At 41.2% G+C, this 17,416-nt stretch overlaps 1 protein-coding gene across 1 annotated transcript; it reads left to right on the top strand.

The window, feature by feature from the left end:
• The first annotated feature begins 767 nt into the window (after positions 1-767).
• On the top strand, positions 768-11,650 carry MAL2 (mal, T cell differentiation protein 2). The gene is made up of 4 exons (XM_033080727.2): positions 768-960; positions 3,102-3,272; positions 7,138-7,296; positions 9,637-11,650. The coding sequence occupies exons 1-4, from the start codon at positions 826-828 to the stop codon at positions 9,715-9,717; spliced, it is 546 nt and encodes a 181-aa protein (XP_032936618.1). The 5' UTR covers positions 768-825; the 3' UTR covers positions 9,718-11,650.
• The last annotated feature ends 5,766 nt before the right edge of the window (positions 11,651-17,416 follow it).

Genomic DNA, 17,416 nt, shown 5'->3' on the forward strand with positions numbered 1-17,416 from the left:
GCAGCTACACACACTTGCTTGAAACCTTCTTAAAATGTAATCTCTGAAGTTGCAGCTGTTTGTGTGGAGGGTAAACACTGCATGGGACGTCACTGGGTGAAACTCAGTCATTCCAGAGGCAGGACATGCCAGCCTAAGTCACAACTTACAGGGAGAAATAAGTGAAGTGCTGCCGGATGGCATATCCTTCATCTGGAGAAGATGCTTCTATAAATAAGCATACGAAAAAAATGCATTATAAGTGGTCTGGTGAATCTTTACCTTTCTCTATCCCGAATTTTTACAAATATTTTCTACTGCTTTTAAGAGGCGGTGCACAGTTGAGCCAGCCCGAACAAAAAGAAGATACAAATGAAATATTTTCAATGTTTTGAATGGAAAACGTAGTAGGCTTCTTTAAAAACACCAAAAAGTGCAACCACGCAATTTCGAAGTCCAAATATCCGTAACCAGGAGGTAAATAACAACCTTCTGCAAGCCGGCATTAGGAAATCACGGCCCGAGTGCGGCTGGCCTGATTCAGGACTCGTGAATGCGGAGCGCCGCACTGCTGGGGCAGCCCAGAGGCAGCGGCGGGCACGGAAAGCTCCGGCCCCCTCCCGGCCCGGCCCAGCCCCGCTCCCGGCCCGGCTCCAGCCCCGCTCCCGGCCCGGCCCGGCCCGGCCCGGCCCCGGGCGAGGCGCGGCGGCTGCGGGGCGGTGCCGGCGCCGGGCCGGGCCGGGGGAGGCGCGGACCGAACCGGCCCGCCCGCACCTGTGCCCGCCCTCGCCACCGCCTCCTCGCCCACCTGGCCGCGCTCGGCACAGCAGCCGCCGCCGCAGCAACATGTTGCCCAGGGGAGCCTCGTCCATGCCGCCGCCTCCCAACTCCGCTCCCTACAGCCCGCCTCCGCGGGTCACGCTGCCCTCCGGCCTGGAGATCCTGCGCACCTTCTCGGGAGCCGTCATCTTCCTGGAGATCGTGAGTGCGAGGGGCCGGGGTGGGGAGCGGCCGGGCCTGCCCGCGCTGCTCACCTGCCATTTTGTGAGCGGGGCAGGTGTGGGGGCCGGGCCGGGGCTCTGTGGAGCTGCACCGGGAGCGGCCCCGCAGCCTCCCCCCGGCCCGGCCCGGCTCGGCTCGGCTCGGCTCGGCTCGGCTCGGCTCGGCTCGCTCCCCTCGGGCCGGGCCCGGCGCTGTCCCCCCACACAGATGGGTTTCGCGGGGCTGTTCGAGCTGTCGAGGGCTTTGAGCCGCGCTGTCCCCCCGACCCAAAAAGGCACCACGGGGAGTTAGATCGGGTTTTGTCTGTGCACGTGTCGCCCTCCTCTCCAAACTCCTACGAGTATGTTCAATGTCATGTGTGTGCTAGACCTCGCTGGTGTACACCGGGCTCGGGACCTTTGAGCTGAGGTTGGGTATGACGCTCTGCAGTGCCGCTGATTAGTGGGAGATAAAAACCGAAAAAGCTTGGTAGAACTCGTCTGACTTTGTTAATTTGTTGACTTTTTTTGTTTTCTTATGGTGAGAGCAGAATACTGCTTGGGTCCTAGCCTGTGAGCTGGATCCCACCTCCCGAACTGTAAAATTGTACCTAAGCAGGAGCAAGTCGAAACTCGAAACACAAGTCCGGGCACTAAATCAGGCCCAGAGGCAGCAGGGACAAAAGGTTAATTCGATTGGCCAACCAATTGTACATCTGACAGCCGAGCTGTAGTGGACAGGTGTAGTGTGAGGGAACTAGCACAACAGTGGATGCTGAAATTAGCATTCTCTACAGCACAGTTCTAAACTTATTTTTAAGGAAACCTGCAAGTTTGCGCATTCAAAATACTGAAAGCATTTCACGTGTCTCTGTTTTTTGTTTAACAGACACTTTCTGGTATCCCTTTTGCTTCCTCACTGCCCATCACTCTCTGGTCACCAAGTAACAGACTTGCACCTGCAGTCTTGTGAAACTAGAGAAAGTTTGGTTCTTCACAGCTAAAAAAGGAAACCTAGAGAACTTGACCAGTAATAAAAACCCATGGGAGCTTTGAACTGAGACTAGCAATGCATCTTTACATATGTGCTGCTTCAATGTAACGCCAGAGAGGAACCAACTAATTTTATAGCAGGCATCTTTTGAAAGGTATCTCTTATCCAACTGTGATACAAAAAAAGGCTCTCTGAATCTGAAAATGTAACCTCTGACTTCTGGTTTGTAAATCTGTAGAATTTAAACAAGAAATGAGTAATTTGCACCTGGAAATAGATTAGTTGACACTATTCAGCAGGTTGGATTATGAAGTTCCGTCTTTCTGTAATAAACAAACATCTTTGGAGTGAATCATAATTGTCATCTATTTATCCTTTTTTGTTAAGAGGCAGGATTTGCAGGAAGAAATAGTAGTGTTCTTTCAGCCAAGAGTTGATTAAACCAGGGAACCCTTAGAGTTCTCCATCAGACCATCAGACACAGCGTCCCTACCACTCATTTGCTGTGAGGAGTCTGCTGAAATGAAAATTGGCATTGCTGAATTCTTATCCAAGTTGTGATGATTCTGGAAAGCTCTATATTTTTTGGTTTTTACAGCATAGTCTACAACTCACCTGATTCTGTACTCTACGTTTTTTCCTTTTGCTTTAATGCTTTGTGTCCTCTTTCAGCTTGGTATTACAAATTTATTGAAAAAATGGGTGTCTTTTTATCTCCTATCTGTATCTCATCTGATTAGGACTACAAAGCAAAACAGTATGAGATTGAATTCAAAGTAGTAGAAGTACTAATTTGTGTATATATAGAGAGATGTGTGGGTGTGTGTGAAGCATGTTTTTCACATTTCTTATATTTTGCTCAAAATTACAGTAAGGGTAAAATTTTCGGCAGCAGCACAAAAGTCACCTGGGTTTGTAAATCCCATTTTCAAGACTATTTTAGGAACTTTTAGGAATTTCAGAGTGGCTTTGTTTTTTCACCACTTTGTGCCTATCATTTCTGAGAGGCGGGCTTGGGCTCTCAGAGTACTTTTGAAGTGTTCCTAAGAGTCATCTGATGATATGTAGTGTGTGATATCAGCTCTTAGGCAGAAAGGACTATGTAAAAGTTATCTCTCAGTTCATTCTCTGTGCTCCTTTCCTTGCAGCTGTTTGGAACAATAGTGTGGATTTTGGTCGCTTCCACTGGAGTTCCACTGCCAGTGCTTCAGGGATGGGTAATGTTTGTGGCAGTGACAGCGTGGTTCCTCTCCATTGTCTTCCTCTCTGTGTTCCTCTTTGGTTATGCAAATAGAGTTGCTGTCAACTGGAACCAGGCGGTAAGATTTTTTCTTTATTTAAGGATTCTCTTTGTTTTATAAGCTGAAAATTATTTAATGATAAGTGTTGATTTTAAGTCTTAACACCTGGCTTTCTGCTTTAGCACAATGTTTTTCAAACAGGAATTCAAAACTGGAAAAATAAAGAAAAGGGTTACAGAGGTGGCAGAGGAAATCCAGGTTTTATGATGGATGTTGCAGGAGCTTTTGAAGCTGTTTGGAGGAGTGAACTTGTCCTCTCTGAGCACATAAAATGTATGAGTAGCAGAAAGAGGACTAATTTAACAAGACATGACAACAAATTTGTCTAAATGGCCAGAAATTATTGTGGACTGGAAATCAGAAAATACTTTCTGGCTGTTAGAGAAGTAGTAGTAACACCTTGTGAATAGTGGGATATAGAAAGAAATATCTAATATTATAAAGGAAAGAATGCATTTATGAACATACTGTGTGATGTAGTTGTCTGAGATAGTACAGACTGGACTTCAGCACCCAGAAGGTCCCTTCCAGTTCCTAAGAAAGTCTCCTGGTAACTTTTGGGTCAATTCTCAAAGCTAGGGCAGCAACAGTGAGTGGCTGTTAGACCTTAGGTGGTAAAAGACATAATAACCTGCACTATATCTTAACATCTTATTAGGACACTTAACATCTTCATCTTTTTTACAGGGAGCTTGGTGAGACTGCAGCTATAAGTGTTCTTTGATGAGCTTTTCAGCTTGAAAACCGAGCCTGAATCTTGCTGTAATTGATTGTTATGGCTTGTGCCAGTAGTTCTCAAAGACTGTAGATTCCTCTTAAGAAAAGGAAGTTTTTGTATTAGTTTTTGCCATCCACATGGATACCTCAGGTTATTGATTGACAATTTACATAATAAAAGGTGGCGTAACTGTGATCAGAATTTTTTATTTAAAAAAAAATCTTCCTAAAGGAATGCAGCTTCTAAACTACTGAAGTATGTCTGCCTGGAACTGCTTATCACCTTCACTTTGCTCCTGGGCAGCTTAGTGTTCCTATTGACACTTCCCTTGATCATAGCTGGAGTTGCATGCTTCAGTATCAACAGCTGTGGATATTTGTCTGTTTGGGTAATTCATGGACAGGTCCTTAAAACAAAAGTTATTTAAAGCAAATCATAAAGCTCTATGAGATTGGAGCTCTGATAAATCAAAGTCCATCAGTACTAACAGACTGGATTCTATTAAAAAACAAACTTTAGCACTTTAATAGTGAATAAACACACATACAGCATCAGCTTTCCAGCATAATGCAGGCAGTAATTAGGCTAATAATCAGTTACAATCACAGAGACCTTTACAGGGATTTATGCTGCAACATCCTCACAAATTATGATGCAACAAAGCCCTTGAGCATAACTAAAGTAAATTAATAGTGTCCTGGGTTTCATTGAAACTGTTTGCCAGTTTACAATCATGCATCTATTTAAGAGTTGCTGGGTAAGGACAAAATCTTTTATAGATTTAAAATTCTATACAAATTTCAACTTATAACAATTGTGTGTGTGTGTTACACATTGGCAGCTTGATGCTGGCAGTTTGTTGTATGGTTAATTTTGTCCCCTTGTAATAAATAAATTGCTGGAAAATTTTCAATTTCAGCAAATGGATACATGACTTGTATAAAAACTGCATCTGTAACTTTATAAAAAAAGCTGTCATAACTCAGCATCTCAAATAAATGCAGAGAGGATAATTTTATCTCTAACTTGGTAGCTGAAACCCGGCCCCTTCCAGCTGTCAACAAAAATAAGAGAAGATACTTTACCACTGTTTTCAGGTACCCAAATATTTTGTAACTTGTTGGCACTTAAGTCTTTAGCAACACTTCACAAGTTGGGTTTTTTTTACCTTCTGTTGCAATTAAATAATTAATTACTGGAAACACTAAAACTATTTTTATTGCTATAAATACACTCCTGGATTTAGTAATACATTATGCTGTAAATATATCTGCTCATACTAATAGAGATATTAAAAAAATAAGATGGTATACAGTGGAAAAAATGGACTTTTTGGAGCTCCATCACTCAGTACATCAGTGTATTAAACCAGATGGTATGACAAGTACTGCCCTTTACAGCTTGACTCACAACAGACTCATTTACAAAATTAGATGTGAACTAACTTATGATGCTCTGACAGTGTTTTGCATTCACTTTCTATGAGGTTTCAATGATTATACAAGTGTGGGAGTAAGGGAGAGTTAGGCACTATGATAGCAATTACTAAAACCCCAAAAAAGATCCCTCATAACGTCTTGGGGTTTTTGGTCACAGAAACCATAACCATGTAAATGTGAAAACTTACTGATGCTACAGAGCTTCACTATTATTGCTGCCAGAAGAAGGAAATTAGAGGGTTAGGCAGGAGAATGAAGGAGATGGAAGAATCTCTCCCAAAAAAAATCTCTCCTGTATGCAGTCAGTCCTGATCTAAATGGAATGGGGAACTGTAATAGCAACTTATATCATAACTTGTCAAAACTGACAGGGTGTGATTTAAGTAGCTTTAGCTGCAATCAAATATGGAGCAAGTAATCAGTTTGAAAAGAAGATTCTTTCAATTAAAAGAAAATCTCACATCTAGGAAGAAAATTCATTTCTCTGGACAGGGTAGTGCAGCACATTCTCACTTTGCTCACACCAGGCAGCAGGCAGGAGTGTCACACAGTAATTTCTAATGCAGACAAGTGCTAACTGCAGGACACACATAAAGTATCCTGGGTTCTCACTCTAGGCATCCTGATAGTCCATTGTACTCAAGTGAAGTTAAAGTTCATAAAGACCTCATTAGTTAAACTGCATATCATGGGTATCATAAAGCACACATATACCTGCATGTATTTAAAAAATTGTCTCTGTGGCTTTTGCAGACCTTCACAGGTATAGGCACAAAGTATATGTTGTATGGATCAAGAATTGAGAGCAGTGCAAATGTCAGCTTTTCAGATTAATAATGGAAGGAGATGTTGGAAGAATACTTTAGATGTTTAAACTCTACTGGAATACACCTTAGATCTTGCTGCTGGAGCACTGGGGTCTGAAGTAGGGCCTACAAAGGCACCAGACCTTTTTATGTGTGTCAGAAATCAGAGTTAGGTGTTTAAACATTACATAGGTTTAAGTTAACATTCATCAGAGAGGAGGGAATTGCCTGGAGAGGGCCAGGAGAGAAGCATATTTGAAGTACATCCTAAAACCTGTCCTCACAAGTCTTGGACATTTTATTCTACAGTGCCATGAAGAGCTGTCAGGTTATTGACTGTTGAGTAGAGCCAAGTCAGAAAGAGTTGTGGAAATGCCTCTTTTCTTTGATCTCATTGTATTGGGACGTGAGACATTTCAGCTGTGTCAAAGCCGAGTTGTTTCTGGCAGATTTTAAGCACAGGGGGAAGATTTTTGAAGCTTTGGTTATAGTTGAGATGGGACTTATGGGACTGCAAGACTGTATTGTACTGCTTGAATTGTGGTCACATTGGTCTGTATATGGTTTTTTTATCTGTTTGAAGGGGGGTTTCTGTAAACTCAACTAACTTTAAGGTGATCTAAAATGTGAGCATAAATACATAAAGATGAGCATGTGCCTCTTAATTTGAAAAAAAATATAAGATTTGGGGAGAGGGAGAGCTGCCCTTTATCACTAATAATGTTAATGAGTTGCTTATAATTGCAAGAGACTGTGAAAACATGTCCAGGTTAAGCTGTCAGATGGGTTTAATACTGCTTATCTCAAGTTAGTGTTATCAGCTCTTGTTTCATGTTTCAGTGTTGGATTTCATTTGTACTGAGATGAGAAGAATTAGATGTGTACTGGAGCCCAGACTGATTCTGTTATTTGCTTTTTAGGATTTTATTTTCCATGGGGCTACTTTTGTCTTTTATTTTGGAGCATTTCTACTGCAAGCAGCAACTACATCTCTGCATCACTTTCCCCGCAAATTCAACTCCACCACACAAGAGAGTATTCTAAATGGTCGTGAATATAACATAAGCATAGCAGCCTCGGTAGGTGTTTTGTATATTTGTACCAGGGGAACAGAAGTCTGTAGAGAGCCATGCAACTTGGGAATTCAACAGCAAACTGGAATAGAAAGAGGAGCTGTGAGAGAAAGAATTGCCTTTGATAGCAGCAAGTAGTCTCTAACAGAAACATGCAAAAATATTGGTATAAGCTAATGCTTATGGGATAGCTACATACTCTTGATAATCTTCACTGTAGTGTTTTAAATATATGATCACTGCAGCTTATAATTTTTAGACAAGATATTTTGTGAAAACAGTTTTGGTTTTTAGAAGAAAAAGAAGAGCAGCCTTTATCAGAGGATGAGATATGACATTTACACCTGTGCTCAAAATTTCAGTTGCTTTTTTATACCCTTTAGATAGTCCTGAACATGAGATAAAAAAATTTGGACTAGGTCTTTGTGAAGCTCACATATGTACTTACTGCATCAGGACCCTGCTGTCTCTTCTTGCAATTATTAGAGTGCTTTGCTTGATACCTAAGCCCAGAATGCATTTTTCTCACTGTAGTTGCATCACCACTGAATCTATGTATTTAGTGATGTGGGTGTGCATAGCTGAATCAGAAAATATATTGGGCTTTAGTTTTCATTCTGGCTGGACTCTTCAGGGATGAGTAGAGGTGTGTCAGGCTTAATTTAAGGAACTGAAACCACTGCTCTTAATTTTTTGTTCCATCCAGAGACTTTCCTGCCAGGAAAACTGTATATATTTATTAAGCTTCTAAACCCTCTGTGGTTATCTGTAGTCCTTAAAATGTGTGCACCATAACTTTTTGCACAGTATGCACTTTCATCTTAAGATAAAAACAGGTGAATGGAAGGTGTAAAGTTCACATTCTTTCCACAAGAGCAGAATAGAAAGGAGAAGCCTTTAGCTTTGGCAAGCCAGGCCCTGAAGAGGTGAAGTGGGAGTGTCAGTGACCCAAGGCCAGAGTTCCTCACATCACCCACCTGCCAGTAATACTCTTGAGTCTGATCCCTGGGTGGCTGTGTGGCACAAGGACAGAGGTGGTCTTTCAGCTGTGCATGAGCTAAGGGAGGTTCTGTAAACTAAGCAAATGCATTAAATTATACCCTTAAAAGTACCTCTTCTGTCCTATTTTAGTGTGTTCAGATCCCACTGAATATATGGTCACTGCAATCATTTTGTCTGACAGCAGAATACTGGGCACCCCAAGAAACCGTTCCCTGCTTCCACACTAATTTTTTAAGGGAGAATTCAGTTCTTCAAGCCCCTCAAATCCCTGTGAAGATAGAGGAGGAGAAGACTGTTTTGTAACTTGTCTCAGTATCTTAATTGAGAGTAGCTGGAGATGGTGAATGAGATAAATGTAGTCTTTAGGTCTTTGCATTTTTTGCAGAAGTGTATATTTAGGAAATCAAAACATACAAAAAAAAGTTTTGAATCTTTAAAATATTTTATTAAAACAGTCCTGTGAACCACATGACAAAAAAAAAAAAAAAAAGATTGCTAACATTCTGTCTTTTAAGATGACATTTTTATACCATGATTAGAAATATGTATATGTTCATTTTTTACAGGTGATGGTTCTGTGGAGCATTTCTTCTAAACTTTAATTAGTCAAATTAACACTTTTATATAAAGCAAAAGACAATTGGATTGGTATATTAAAAGAGACATAATTCATTGCTATCACTGTACAATATGAGAAATGTTTTTTTCAGAATTTCAGTTTCTCATTTCTTCTCTCCAGTGTACATTACATGTTCACTTTTATTGTGGCATGAACCTTCAGTTCAAATATATCCAGTTCAGTTCTTGAGTAGGGTAACTTCCCTGGAATTGTCTGGGAAGTTGTTCTAATGGCTGGATATCTGGTCAAGGAGGCCAGATGGGAGTTCTTTCTGTGTTTCTGCAAGTAATAGAGTCCTGCTGTTTAGAGGGAAGTCTTCTTTGATGTTTGCTGGGGTAAAGGCATTCAGTTGGAAACATCTGAGATTGATGTTTGATCAGCCTAGATAAGAGAAGTGAAATACACAGTGTACATATGCATGTTTACTTTCACTATAACTTATGCAGAAATTCTTTCATATTCTATTTCTAAATGTCTGCTGAAGCAAGCAAGTGAAAAGTAGTAACATGAGGTAGTAGTAAAATGGGGTTATTGCAAAGAAGTTTTTGAGAAAACTTCAGAGGATCCCAAACCTGTCTTTACCGTTTTAAGCATTTTGGTTGGGGGAGGTACCTTTTGAATCACTTATGTTCCTGTATTCATTTAGAATGGAAAAATATCGTAGAACAATATATGTGATTCACTTTTTTCTTTTTTCTTATTTTTTTTCTCTGCTCCTCCTCTAGATTTTTGCCTTTGCGACGGCTATTTGTTATGGTTGCAGCACAGCCCTGGCATTAAGGAGATGGAGGCTAAATAACAGTTGAAGAGAGGTTAATGCCCACGTGTTCCACTTCAGATCAAATTAAGTGCTACTTGTCTGTTTTACTGTAATTTAATTCTAAAAAGACTTTTTTTCCCTGCTTAAAATCTGCTTTAAATGCAAGTAACCCCTAATCAGGATTTCTCCGACAGAAAAAGTAGTTTCCATCTCTTCCTTTCTGATATTTACTTTTACTGTGTACTCATTGTAAAGTATTAGAGAGGTTAGGGATAAAGAGATATGTCATTAGCAGAAACAGAACTCCAGTGCTACACCAGAAGAGGAAGAAAATGGAAACTAAGCCAGGATGTTAACTGCACAGGCAGCTAAAAAGCTCCCCCCTTGTTAAGCCTTGGGATTAAGTGCTTTGCAGTGTTACAGTGCACTCCACACTGGTAGAGCCTTGAGGCTCCTGGTAGAGTCATGGGTGTTCTGTGTGCTGCTGTTTGCATGATCAGAGCCCAAGCTGACTTTGAAATTCCAAGTCAGTATATGTATGTTATTAACATTATGTACAGAGAAAATATTTTTAAAAACCATCCAGTGAAATCTTTTTATACTCTCTTATAGCTATATCTGGCTAGGGTCACCTGAGCCTTAAAGCTTACTGTGCTCCATACTAGATGAAAACTGGGACTTTCGATCAGTAGTTTATTAGTTTTAGGAATTTAGCTTAATCAGATCTATTTATACTGCAAAACAAAACAGTGCATTTGTGTTGTGTATGTATATACATGGTATATTTTTGTTTATCAGGAATTTTTGCACTGTTTAACTTTGTTGGAGTACAGCTTTGTTCTTGCTACTTCAAGTTCGGCATTTGTCAGGTATTATGTGAGTCAATGTCATTTGAATGGAATGTTACCAAATAGTGAATAATGTCTGACCTCAATTCTTGCCGTGTGTTATTTGTTGCATTCTAAGCCTGCAGTGTTGTAAAGGTATTTTTATTTGGACAGATGCCTATGCAACATCTTGCTGAAAGCAGTGGAAGGCAAAGCAGCCTGCCCATTGTGGAGTTTGCTTTTCTCACAAATGATGTTTAATTGAGCCGCTCTTGGATATCCTGGTGTATGATCACATGCAATATTATATACAGAAAATTGATTCAGAAAAACGAAACTATAGCATTGTACTCTGCTCCCTGGCACTCATGTCATTTTGCACATGGTGAAGCTTTTTGTTATTTTGGTGGTAAATAATTTTTGCTTTTGTGAATAGTGCCAAGAAGATAAGCTGGAACAATGAAGGCTCCCTGTCATTTGTAAAACAACTTGTTCACTACATCTTGCCAGCACACCTGATTATTCTGCAGAGACCAGCAGTGGTTGCTTAAGGGAAGACAGGATTTCCTTCATTCCTAGGCCTACTCACTCTCCTTGAGCCAACAAGGATGTCTGCCCTTGATCAAACTTGTCAGGTACGAGGATCTCCAAGGGGCAGCCACCTTCAGCAGGTTCTTGTGGGTGGCACAGCAGCAAGTGGCTCCCTTCTGACTGTGGAACCACTTGGTCATCCTGAATTACTACAATGGGATATTGTTGTATATCTGTTTTCTGAAGGGTTTTTTCTTCCAAAGATTTTGTACTCCGGCTGATTGTTTTTCCCCTAATTCTCTCATTGCATTGAAACTTTTTGTGAACATTTTATCTAGAGCCCTATACTTTTAAAAATGCTTCATATTGTATAGAATACATTTACACTGGAGTATATGGATGAAAGTATATAACAAAGACTTATGCTAAGCAGCATTAAAGTTACTTAATATATTTATGGCAGTAGTCTGGTTGTTAATTTTGTCTTTGGAAAGTATCAAAAAAGCTACCTTGCTACTCTGACTCACCTGATGCTAGATATACAAAGTTGAGGCTAAGATTCCATGAGAAGGCACAGTTGCATTTGGGCTAGTTTTTATATATGTTTAATTAGTTTCACAGCTAGTTTGCCATGTGACACTGTGTGAATATTGGTGACAAGAGTAAAGTCAGTTACAACATTGCAAACAGATGCTGATCTTTGGTTTGGTTTCTCCTGTGTCCTGCAACGTGGCTGTGCCCTGCACACCACACACTGCATCCCGGCTGCAGTCTCTGCAGCCAGCTGAGATCATGGAGGGCAGATCTTAATATTTTGCATATTTAAACTTACAGAGTATGAATTCCATGTATGGAGTCAATTAAAAAGCTGTCCAAGCTTAGCTGGCATTTGTATCTAACCTCCAAGTTCAAACCTGACGTGTAAAATCCTTGATTGGTGAGTGCTTTTCACTCTCTTAATCTACTTGTGGAAGTCCAGATAGCAGAGTGCAGTTAGCGTAGCATGGAAACTGTTTGCACAGTGAGGAAAGACTGAACTTTCCCTCTTAAGTATGAAAGACAAACAAAGGGCAGAGAAGGGATAAAGGTAAAAACTACAGTACTGAAGAACAACTTTCACAGCTAAAATGGAGTGAAAAAGTAGAATTTTTTGTATTAGTATGGACAGAGTTTTGCTGTACTTTGAGGAAGATCTACGGATGGTCAAACTGGAATATGCAGTATTAGTTTATACTGGGAGCAAAAAAAGTAGGTGTGACTGGAAATGGTATGTGTGTGCTGAATGTATGCAAATATTGATATGGGTATAATATGCAATCCCTGTGATAGGTGTTCCAGGGAAAATGTGCAAGCTGACTCTAAAAAAAAAAAAAAATCTTTCTTCCTTGTAAGAAAATTCCTCCAAGCTTATTGTGTCCTTCAGGGACACAAGCTTAGGCCTCACCAAAAAATGGAAGGCTCTGCGGGGGGGGATGATGGGGGCATAGGGAGATAATTTATCTCTGTTCATTTAAGGTAAAAGGAACAAGACCAAATAGCCAAATATTTTCATCAAGCATCTCTATTTGATGTGAAGCTGCAGTGCAGTGTATCTAAGGAACCATGCAGGTCACTGCTCTTAGAAGATATTTCATGGTGTTTTGGATAACACTGGGTGGTAGCTGCTGGTAAATAAAGAGGAGCACCAAATGAGACTTTCCTTCAAAGGGTGCAGAGATAGTTAACAGTTATTCTCTTTCTAAAGGGACATGAAAGTGCACATGTTAGAAAGTCAAAATTTTGTTAGAATTTTGGCAGAAAATATGCACAACACGTACTTCACTGAAGTCCTGACTCTGCTTTTGCCTTGCTGAATGTCTAGAAATAATCCAGAGTGACATGAGTCCTGCAGGATTATTGATCTGCATGGGATCAGCCTGTTCAGATTCTCATGATTTCTCTGGCTATGTATATTGGCTACAACTCCTGATGTAAAGTTGTATGTAAAGTTGTGCTACTGTAAAATTGTTTCCTTAAAACACAGCTGTAAACCACAGCTTTTAAAAGAGAGAGGCAAAATCAGTGACTACACAAACCTGTGCCCTTCATAAAAATAGAGGAAAAAACCACTGGATAATCACTGTGTTGTCTCTTTCACTTCCAAAACCAGATGACAATGCTGACTCCTGTTGCACTTCCTCTAATTGTTGTAGTTTTGCATTTGCTTTCTAACTTTAAAGAATTTTGACATTCATAATTTCTCTATCTGAATTTCAAAAAATAACAGAGCTCAAAACTCTTAAAAACTTCTTTGTTCTGTTTTTACCTAGATACTGTGAAATTGGTCTCTGAACAAAAGCATCCTGATGCATTTCATGCTCCTTTGCTGGGCTGCCCAAGTTGTACAGAAAGGCTTCCTAGGTTTTTGCCCAAATATAACAGTGAACCATTAATTCTCAGACTGAGATGCAAATAAAACATTGCTCTTTCAGTCTTACAAAAAGAAAAACTTGAAAGTGAGAGCATGTTGTCTTTCTTTCTTAGCTGTATTTGTACAGTTGGTCACGACACAGTAGTCTTTGTTGACTAGATAAAGAAAAGCAGAAAGAATGAAAAAAAATGGAGGGAAAAAGAAAATCTTTTGTACCAAAATTAGCAAACAAAAATGGAAAATATTTAATTTTTTTACAAAGCTGAATTCAGCATTACTGCTTTCTTTTCTCCCACCTTCTTTTGCTCAATTATGGTGTTTATCTAACACCCTTATAACCTGACCAGCTCAGAATTTACTGTATTTATCCTCAAGGGTGCTCCTGTAAAGAAGGTAAGTGCTGTGCCTATATCACAGGTGGAGAACCTGGAGGCAGAGACACTGAAGAACAACTTGCTTGCCAGAGGTGCCTCTCAGGAGATCTGTGGAGCAGGAAGAGGAAACGTGGTTTCTCAATTGAGTTTCTTGGTGCCTTGCCCAGCAGCCTGTACTGCTGCCCACTGTGGGCTGGAAGGAAGTTCTGTAGTGTGGATTGTATGTGACCTGACCCCACTCCTGTCTCTGTCATGGTGGTGCTACTCTGGCAGATAATTACATGGAGTTAAAAGCTAGAATGATTGTTTGTGCAGGATTATGAGTCAAAGGGAGGTTTAAAATGCCAAATCAACATTCCTAAGTCAAACATCATAGTTTCCAGGTGTTCTAACAAATTTTGGTTATCCAGTTGTGAGTAGATATGGAGTTCCTGTTTGATATGTTGATCAGCCCTGTCCATCTTAATAGAGGATAAAGGTCCTCAGGAATCTGTGGGTTTCAGATGCTCCATGCTGTATGGCATGTTTGAGCCCTAAATTCTTGGTGCTAGCAAAATGCTGCCTGACTTGAGCCTGCCAGGACACAACACCTTTCAGTTCAGAAACCTGAGCTAAGTTTTGGCAGCTAACCTGTCACGTTACCTTCCAAGGGAACACAATGATCAAAGTAGGTTATGTCTAGGTGTGGTTTTAACATCTTTCTTGCCATGGAATAATTGCAAGTGTCGATAAAGGTTCTGGAGACTGTGGACAATATATTCATATATTCAATTATATTATGTCCAGAGTTACTGTGCCTGGCTACAGAAAGGCTCTTAAGCAAGGTCTGAACCCCGTGGATCTATACAGGGTTTGATTGTGACTGCAGATTTTAATCTCATCCAAACAGCTTTTTGTGGTCATCTCAGCAAGGTGTGGTTTCTGTCTTTGGACCAGTGCTGTTACACAAGAAAGGGCAGATCAGAACAAACCTGAGAAAAGCTCTGCATACCTTGAAGAGCAAAGCATCATTCAATAGTTTGGCTTTGGAAGTGATCTTAAAGGTTCTGCACTCATCCTGCTGTAGAGCTGGGACCTCCCACAGCTGTGTTGCCCTGTACAAAGGTGCTGGGACTTCCCAGTGATCTCATTGCCTGCCTGAGCAGTTCTACTTGCAGTGCCCACCAATGACTGGCTTTTAACATCACTTTGTTACAAATGGTTTGGGTTCAATAAGCTTTACCAAACAAACTAATGAGGGGAAAAGTGTTTTATTTCTGTATAAAATAGAAATGTTGAAGATTTACTGACTCATGTTTTGTCCCATGGCCTTTTTTTATCATGATTATTTTGAAAGTGCAAAACATACTTTAGCATAATTTAATAATGTAATTAATTATATCCTCACAAACTTCATGGCCTGGAAGTATTTCCAAATTCCTGGGTCCAGATGAATACCCCAGCTAGTTGCATCTCTATGCCTCTGTAAGACCTAAAACAACATTTTCCCTCTTCCCTGCCAAAAGAGAACTGCAGCATGATCTAGACAGTCTGGATAACTCAAAAAACTAATGTGGTGTATTGGGTATGATTCACTCTCCAGTAGCACTTGTGGGATGGACTGTCTTGAGGTGTTTCCACCAAGATAAAATACAAAGTTATGGCAAAAGGGAAAAGTGGGAGGCCTCCCGGATAGAAAAGGTGTGTAAGAGATCAGTACTTGGCTACAATTGCTTCCTGCATAAAATCTGGCATCAAATCCAGCACTTAGCTCCCAAATATACCTGTTTTTCAAACTGTTAATACCTTGGCCTGGGATCTGAAGCCCTGGGGAACCTGTAGGGCCAGCTTAGAGCCTTGGGTTGTTGGAATAAGAGGCAAGGTGAATCATCGCCAGATACTTTAACTCAAAATTCAGAAGCAGAGGAGAAAGAGAGTTGTTTTTAAGTCCCTTTTCCAACTTGTAACCAGCTCTAAGAGCTGAGAGAAGGGCAGGAATAGTTTTGCTCTACCTTCATTCCTTGGCTGCAATCGCTATGGACTAGAATGAGCTGCAGGACAGAAAGGATGAGGACTTGTACAGAATAATCTGAGTTTTGAGGTACACCTGACCTACCCATGGCAGTGACAGCTGTTCTTGGGCCAAGACCCATCCCCCGACCTAAAATAAAAATCAATAAAATAAAAATAATGACATTTTCAAACTACAAGCCTGAGTCTTAGTTGGAGCAAATGTTCTTAGAAAAAGACAGTTACCTCAGAAATTTAATGGTGAACAAGAAGCCAAATTGTTCTTGTAGTTATATCAATGCAACTTCTTTTGAGATCTAGTTGCCAGTGAGAAATTTCACTAATGGAAGTAAGAGCAGAATTTCCCCTCAGCATTGAGTAGAGCTGACCTTTGAAATAAATGGAATTATGAATTCCTTGGCCTTGTGTCACTTGCTATTTTATTTCTCTTAAGGACCCTGCTGCTAGGGCAAATTGCTGCTGGGATGTGTTGCTGCTGCTCTTAAGGGACAAATAGCCTTTGTGACCACGGCAGACTTAGAAAGTGTGAGGACTCCAAGATAAAAATCCAACACTTGCAGAATCTCATTATTTTGGAGTGCCTGCCTCCACTCGTGAATGGTTTAGTGTCAGCAATGCTGGGCAGGGTACATGAGGTACAATGTCACATAAAGCTCCTAAAATGAAAAGCTTCTACCTTATCATGGAGTGACAGGCTGGCTGAAAGGACAGCAGGAGAAGAGATCCATTCTGAGTTTAGTGTCGCTTTTGGTAAGGGAGGCCGCGGGAGGGGAGCGAGGAGCCGGCGGTGCCGGCAGATGGAGCCGCAGGGCCGGGAGCCGCTTCCGCTGGGACAGCCCTGCCCGCATCCCCTGTCAGCGGCATCCTGAGCTAACTGAGCCACCGGCACTGAGCTGGGGCTGCTCACTGCAACTGGGGCCATCCCGCTGGGACAGCCCTGCCCGCATCCCCTGCCAGCGGCATCCTGAGCTAACTGAGCCACCGGGACTGAGCTGGGGCTGCTCTCTGCAACTGGGGCCATCCAGCTGAGACAGCCCTGCCCGCATCCCCGCATCCCCTGCCAGCGGCATCCTGAGCTAACTGAGCCACCGGGACTGAGCTGGGGCTGCTCACTGCAACTGGGGGCATCCAGCTGAGACAGCCCGGCCTTTTAATCTTTTTATTGTAAGGAGGCCTTACAACAACAGCATTGTACATGACTTCATACTTCTGCTGTTATGGTTGTATTACAAAATTCATATTTATCAAGAACAATCCCAGGACACAAATACAGTGCAAAGTCCCTTTTTATGGAAGGTAAAAAGTAGCTGCAGACAGTATTCTTCACTCTTCTCCCTCCAGGACACAGTTGGCTTTGTTCACTTCTATAAATAATTTGTGATTGAAATCTATGTACTTCCACCAGGTTAGAGAAATAAAAATTAGCCTTCAAACCTTAAGGAGATTTTGGAGGGTTTTCTTTTTCCTAGGCAGTTGTAAAAGTTAAACAGGTCAACTAAAATAAAATGACAGCTGAACGAGCTCATACCATGGAGTCACTGTCATTGCATTGTTTGGGGCTGATTCTTTTTGGACAAGTTCTGTGCAGGCTGT

Source organism: Catharus ustulatus, chromosome 1 (genome assembly GCF_009819885.2).
Source record: "Catharus ustulatus isolate bCatUst1 chromosome 1, bCatUst1.pri.v2, whole genome shotgun sequence".
Taxonomy (NCBI): domain Eukaryota; kingdom Metazoa; phylum Chordata; class Aves; order Passeriformes; family Turdidae; genus Catharus; species Catharus ustulatus.

Excerpts from the sequence above, each read along its gene's own strand:
- MAL2 (XM_033080727.2), top strand. The coding sequence starts at position 826 with ATGTTGCCCAGGGGAGCCTCGTCCATGCCGCCGCCTCCCAACTCCGCT. Across the intron at positions 961-3,101 it reads CCGTCATCTTCCTGGAGATC|CTGTTTGGAACAATAGTGTG; the intron begins GTGAGTGCGAGG and ends CTTTCCTTGCAG. Across the intron at positions 3,273-7,137 it reads CTGTCAACTGGAACCAGGCG|GATTTTATTTTCCATGGGGC; the intron begins GTAAGATTTTTT and ends TTTGCTTTTTAG.